The sequence below is a fragment of the Solanum tuberosum genome, unplaced genomic scaffold (genome assembly GCF_000226075.1).
Source record: "Solanum tuberosum cultivar DM 1-3 516 R44 unplaced genomic scaffold, SolTub_3.0 scf00017, whole genome shotgun sequence".
Classification (NCBI taxonomy): domain Eukaryota; kingdom Viridiplantae; phylum Streptophyta; class Magnoliopsida; order Solanales; family Solanaceae; genus Solanum; species Solanum tuberosum.
Genome location: NW_006238943.1, coordinates 2,871,469 through 2,878,463, shown reverse-complemented (window position 1 = coordinate 2,878,463; position 6,995 = coordinate 2,871,469). Strand labels below are relative to the sequence as shown.

At 28.2% G+C, this 6,995-nt stretch overlaps 1 protein-coding gene across 1 annotated transcript in view; it reads right to left on the bottom strand.

Annotated features, from left to right (window-relative positions):
• The window catches only part of LOC102596823 (zinc finger protein ZAT9-like), a 6,944-nt gene extending 2,652 nt beyond the window's left edge, over positions 1-4,292 (bottom strand). The window contains exons 1-2 of the mRNA XM_015303438.1: positions 4,061-4,292; positions 3,170-3,943 (exon numbers count right to left, since the gene is read on the bottom strand). Coding sequence (XP_015158924.1) covers positions 3,170-3,943; positions 4,061-4,292 — 1,006 coding nt within the window. The remainder of the gene's footprint in view (positions 1-3,169; positions 3,944-4,060) is intronic.
• Positions 4,293-6,995: the final 2,703 nt, after the last annotated feature.

Genomic DNA, 6,995 nt, shown 5'->3' with positions numbered 1-6,995 from the left:
TATATATATATATATATATATATATAGTATCCAAGTTTTGTCAATCTGATCGAACTCAGCCCAATTTTTCAAAACAATACAATACAATATGAAAGATTTTATTAAAGGACTTAATCAATTTGGATTGTCAAGCTTCTTGAATGTCTGTTACAATGCAACAAGACATTTTTGTTAATCTAACAAGATTAATAAACAATTTAGCAAGATAGATAGAATAAAAGCGAATTCAAATTGGGTCATTAGTGTAACTTGTGAATAAACAGTTTTTGTTATCTGATAAGACTTGTGAACAATTTAACAACATAGGATAGAATGAAAATTGTACTAAGGCTACAACTTAACCAGTAGAGTTTGTGAACAATTAAAACAATATATAATATTTAAGTCTTTTTAGTCCGATCAAACTTAGGAACAACTGCACAATAAAACAATTAGTATTGTCAGTCCGCAAGACTTATAAACAATTTAACAAGATAGGTAAAAATGAAGATTGTACTAAAGCATATAACTTGTGAACAAGTGTAAATGTGGTGATACTTGTTTCACAATTTAACAGTATAGTAGAATGAAGGATTGTAACAAAGTCGACATAATTTGTGAACAATGTAAGTTTTGACAATCCAACAAGACTTGTGAACAATTTCACAATACAGATAAAATGAAAAATTGTACTAAATTATTAGGCAAATTTTCTCAAATTTGTAAGATTAATGAACAATTTAGCAATATTAGTAGAATGAAGATTGTGCTAAAATCAATATGGCATGTCGACATAAGTTGTGATTATGTAAATATGGCAAAAACTTCGGAACAATATAGTAGTATATATAGTAGAATGAAAAAATGATTTGAAACCGACATAACTATGAACGATGCAAGTTTTGTCTATCCAATAAAATTTATGAACAATTTAACAATATAGGTAGAATGAAAAATTAAATTAAAAATATGACCCATGTGACATAACTTTTGAACGATGCAACTTATGCCAATTATGTAAGATTTTTGAGAAATTTAACAAAATAGGTAGATAGAATGAAGATTGTGTCAAATTTAATATGACCTATAGAGTGTAGCGAAGCCAACATAACTTGTGAAGGAGACAAGATTTATTAATCCAACGAAAGTACTTATGAAAAAAAAAAGCAATATAAATAAAATGAAACATTTTACTAAAATCATCAATAAAATGAAGCATTATACCAAACAATAAATTTATGACTCATCCAACCAGACTTGTTAAAGCATACTTTTTTCTTTCTTTCTCAACTAGCAAGAATATTTTTGCACAAATTCCTTGAACAAAGACAAAATTTAAATAACCACCTTAAATTATACTATTTATACAAATTTCCAATTCGAAACATATTTTTTTTCTTGACTTGGATAATATATAAGGTCAAATAAGTAAAGTCATTGTAATTAAGTTTTAAAAGACTTAATACAAGGAACTAAAAAAAGAAAGAAATCAACTAATTAAAGGAAATTACATGTAATTGCCTTTGAAACTTATATCAATAAGAAATAAACTTCTACTAGGAAAAGTGAACATCCTAAAGATTCAATAGAACCATATAATAAAATTCCCAAATAGAAACATGTGAACAATTAACAATATACATAGATAAAGATATATAGTATCCAAGTCTCTTTAGTCTTATCGAACTTGTGAATAATTGAACAATACAAGCAATTAGTATTGTCAAGCCGCAAAACTTGTAAACAATTTAACAAAATAGGTAGAATGAAGATTGTACTAAAATCATATGACTTGTCAACATAACTTGTGATCAAGTGTACGTAAATATGGTGAGACTTGTGAACAATTCAACACCATAGTAGAATGAAGGATTGTATATTTGTATTGAAGTCGACATAACTTGTGAACAATGCAAATTTTGTCAATTCTATAAAATTGAGCAATTTAACAAGATTGATAGAATGAAGATGATAAAAAATCCGTTAAAGTTATATGATCCACATCCAATTCAAATCATTTTTTTTGTCTTGATTTGGTTTTAACAGAATTAATACAAGGAACTAAAAAAAAGAAAGAAAATCAAAAGAAATCAACTACTATATATGATTAAAGGAAATTACATATAACTGACTTTGAAACTTATATCAATGAGAAATAAATTTCTACTATTCCTAAGGTAAAGTAAACATCCTAAAGATTCAATAAAACCATATACTAATAAAATTGTGATTATGTAAATATGGCAAGACTTCGGAACAGTACAATAGTATAGTAGAATGAAAGATTGAATTGAAACCGATATAACTTGTGAACAATGCAAGTTTTGTCAATCCAACAAGAGTTCTGAATAAATTTAACAATATAGGTATAATGAAAAATTATATTAAAAATACGACCTGTGTGACATAACTGATGAACGAGGCAAGTTTTGTCAATCCAACGAAAGTGCTTATGGAAACAAACAAAACAACATAGATAAAATGAAACATTATACTAAAATCAACAATAAAATGAAACATTTTACTAAACAATAAATTTATGCTCATCCAATTACCAGACTTGTTAAACCATAGTTTTTTCTTTCTTTCTCAACTAGCAAGAATATTTTTGCGCAAATTCCTTGAACAAAGACAAAATTTGAATAACAACCTTAAATTATCCTATTTATACAAATTTCCAATTCAAAACGTTTTAACAGACTTAATATAAGGAACTAAAAAGATAGAAAGAAAATCAAAAGAAATCAACTACTATATATGATTAAAGGAAATTACATATAACATATATCAATGAGAAAATCCTAAGGAAAAGTAAACATCCTAAAGATTCAATAAAACCATATAATAAAATTCCCAAACAGAAAACCTAATTTGATCATACTTTGGATTATTATTATTATTATTATCTATTACAATAATGTATCATCATCTAAATGAGGCAATTCATTAAGATCAAAATCAAGAACTTTACTTGCATTTTGACTTGATGATTCTTCTTGATTATTTGTCAAATGGCTCCTTTGATGACCTCCAAGTGCTTGTCCAGTAGGAAAAATCTTGTCACAAAATTTGCACTTATGAACATTATTATTAATATTATTATTAGATCCATATTGATCATTAATAATAATGTTGCCATAATTATTGATTTCTTGATTTCCCAATTGACCATGATCTTGAGTATTATTACCCTTAATTCCATCGATCGTGTTTTCAATACTGATCTTGAACTTGTTATGACTCGATCTGTGACCACCTAGTGCTTGATGAGTCGCAAACATCCTCCCACACTCATTACATTTGTATTTGACCTCCACTGATTTCTTGAGAACTGGGCTGTGGACCAAATCCTGGCCCGGTTCCAATTTGACTAGCTCTTTCTCCCTCTTCCTCTTCTTGGTTTCTTCGCGATTCTTTTCTTTAGTACCATCAACAACCCCCTTTTTCTTAGATTTATCCTTCAAATCGCGAAAAGCAGCTTCTTTAGGAGCACTACCAACTGAATTGCTACTACTCATCATGACCTCTGACCTATTATTGTTGTTGTTGTTATTGTTCACGTCTCCATTGACTAAACTTATAAGCTGTTGAACCGCGTCATGTAGCTCCTTATCATCATCCATTATAGTACTACTTACACTCCTCTTGAGAGGGGATCTCCCTCGTCTATCCTTCGCACCCCAATCCTTCAAAGGAGGTAGTTCAACCACATTAAAATGAATTCCTCCTCCTTCTTCTTCTTCTTCATCTCGAAGACTAGCAAAACAATCCTCAAAACCCTCATTCACATCCTCAAAAGTAGCTCGAAAACCCTTATTTTTCGATATTTTTTTACTAGGGGGTTTCATACCTCTCCATTCTCTATCAGGATGACATCTCATATGTCCAAATAAAGATTTCTTAGATGGAAAATTCTTATGACAAATTTCACAACTTACTACCACATCTCCTATCTCTTCTTCTTCTTCGAGAACAACTTCTTCATCATCATCATAATCATCAAATCTTGATCTTTTTATCGAAATTTTTTTCTTCTTCCAAGATTCTTCTAATCTTTGATTTGCTTGAACATGTGCACTACTCATATGTCCACCTAAAGCTTTTCCTGAGCTAAACTCTTTTCCACACTCACAACATATATGATCTTTCTTTTGCTTCATCAACAACAAGTTTTTCTCTTCACGAACATCCTCATCTCCGCAACTTTCATCTTTGTTTTTCTTGAGCTTAAGATTTATCTTCACCTTAAAGTTACTTGAAGATAAACCTTTTTCACAAGATCCATTATTTTCTTGATCATCTTCAGCTTCCATTTGTGTGGAGTTGAGAAATCAAGAAAGCAAGAGCTAAAATCAAGAAAATCCTTAAACGAGAGGAAAGCAATGAAACCCTAGAGGAAAAAGGGAAGACAAAAAGGTTAGTAAGGGAGTATAAGAGACATAAAAAATATGGTAAGTGAGTAGGATTATAGAATTAAAAAAAATATATTAATAAAAAAATTAAATTAAAAAGTTGAGTAATATGGAAAGAAAAAAGAAATTTCATTTATAGAAAATATACATCCCAAAATTCAAGCTCGGAAAATTAGCTACTTTGTAAGACGTATAAAAGAAGAATATATATATCCTTAACACAAAACCTTTTTATTTGGTTTCCTACTTGGTGTCCGGTACTAATAATGGGACGCACGACTAATTCAGATTTACACTATATAGGACTCGTTATACAGATTAAAGGGGAAACGATTCATTATCGAGATTTTTTCCTATATTTAAGGCTCGAACTTGAGAGTGAGTGAGTGACAAGAGAAATTTCGTTAATTGTATTCAAGATTTAATAAAAATATTTTTTGATCTTTAAACTTTGTATAATTTCTATATAAATAGTACAATTTTTCGATAAAGGGTATTTGACTGATCACCATATTCTTGTTTAATTACTTATACATATTAATGTATATTTTTAAAAGAAAATTATACTATTAGGTCGGATAAATGGCAACTACAAATTAATCACTATGAATAAAAATAAAAAGTGAAACTACTGATTTAAAATTTTAAATTCTTTTATTATACTATTATATATTAGTTAAATACTTTTTTTAAAAAATCTCCTAAGAGTCCAAATTCTGTAGGACTGATGCCAACAAGAATATATATCTCCTCTCTGTATAATTATCCCACACAAGGACAAACATCGATAATTTCTGAAAAATAATGTTTTTCTGTATTTTTTTTTCTCATTTAAAATCATTTTTCCCTCCAATATTATGTTTTTCCCTCCCATATATATATATATATATATATATAATCTTTATAGAGTATATATCTACCTGTCTTTTTGTTGATTTTTTTATTATTAATGGTTTTTTTGTTATAGTTTTTTTAATTAGGTTAAATATACTGCAATCTTTTAACAAGGTGAATTAAGGTGTAAGGTGAGACGATACGTTTTATGTAATTTGGACGATGCGTGAGCTTTAGAGCATGGAACATAAATTCTATAGATTTAAAAATTATTCTAATTTTAATATATTCGGAAAAAAAATATAACAATTAAAAACATTGAAATAATACAATTTAAATGTTAAAAAATATACTGAGATAAATACTAGAAATTCGACAAAGTAATACAAAAAATATATATAAAATAAAGTATCATAATAAACCCTTGCTACAGATATCCAAACAACCCAAACATTATTTTTTTAAGGAAAAAAAATCACCTTAGGAAAAAGTGTTATCTATACCTCATATAAGTAAATGACTAAAGGAATATATTAATACCGTAAATTAAATCGGCTTAACGCGTAAATAATTTCTTAAACTTGTCAATAAACTTCACATAAATATTTGATCGAGAGTTTGTTCTAATTGGGCATCAGAACACACGATTAGATACTATTAAATGCTTTCAATTCAAATCTTGAAAAAACTTCTAGCATATTCTTAAGTATTCATTAGGTAAATAAATTAACCAATTAAAATATATCATCATCTTTTGTTAGCCTCAGTAAACCATAAAACCTTAGATATGTTTCAATAATATAATTAAGAAGAGATGCAAGAAAATCCTGCCATAAACTCAGACTCAATTTTTTTTCTAATTTAATAATATGTTATGTATAATAGAGAAACATCTACTCTTTTTATCTTAATATATTCTGCAATGGTTATCTATGTAATCCCTATAGATTATATATCTACCTGTTTTCTTCTTTTTTTTCTAGTTTTTCTTTAAAAAATAATAGGGAAACTTGCATAAATTTCACTAGTTTAGGAGCTAATTATTTCGATACACTCTAGTTTGTAATATTACGTATCTTATCAGATTTTGGTACCTCCAGATACATGTATCTCGGATATACGGGTCAAATTTAGAAATTAGGTATAAAATAATTTGTTCTAGATACATTGTATTCAAGTGGATTCGCCTGTATATGGGAAACATAACAAATCTCACTCGCCTCTCTCCCCTCTCGCTCGTCACTCTCCCATGTATATGGAATCCCAAATATATGTGAATCACTCCAGATATATACAGATACATGTATCTAGTGTGTATCTGGTGTGATTTGCATGTATCTAGAATACATATGAATCTCCCTCGCCTCCCTCCTCAATCTCACTCGCCTCCCTCCCTATTTTTGTGTATCTGATAGCACAAATTGCATGTATCTAAGTATAAGATACGTAGAAAACTTTTAATTAGTGGTAAGATACATAATATTTTAAAAGTATATATAGATAATAATAGTATATATGGTAGTGAAGTATGTCTATTTATGTAGTTTTCCAAAATATTATGATACTTTTTAATTTGTATAGCCTAAGTTATATATATATATATCATATTGTTTTAAAATATGAAAGCATAAGATAAGGCAAAACGTTTTATATAGGTATGGATAAGGTGTAAGCTTCGAAGTTCGAAGCATGAAACGTAAACCTTATGGATTTTTAAGTTATGTATTTTTTATTTATCAGAAAACAATATAACTGTAAAAAAAAATTAAA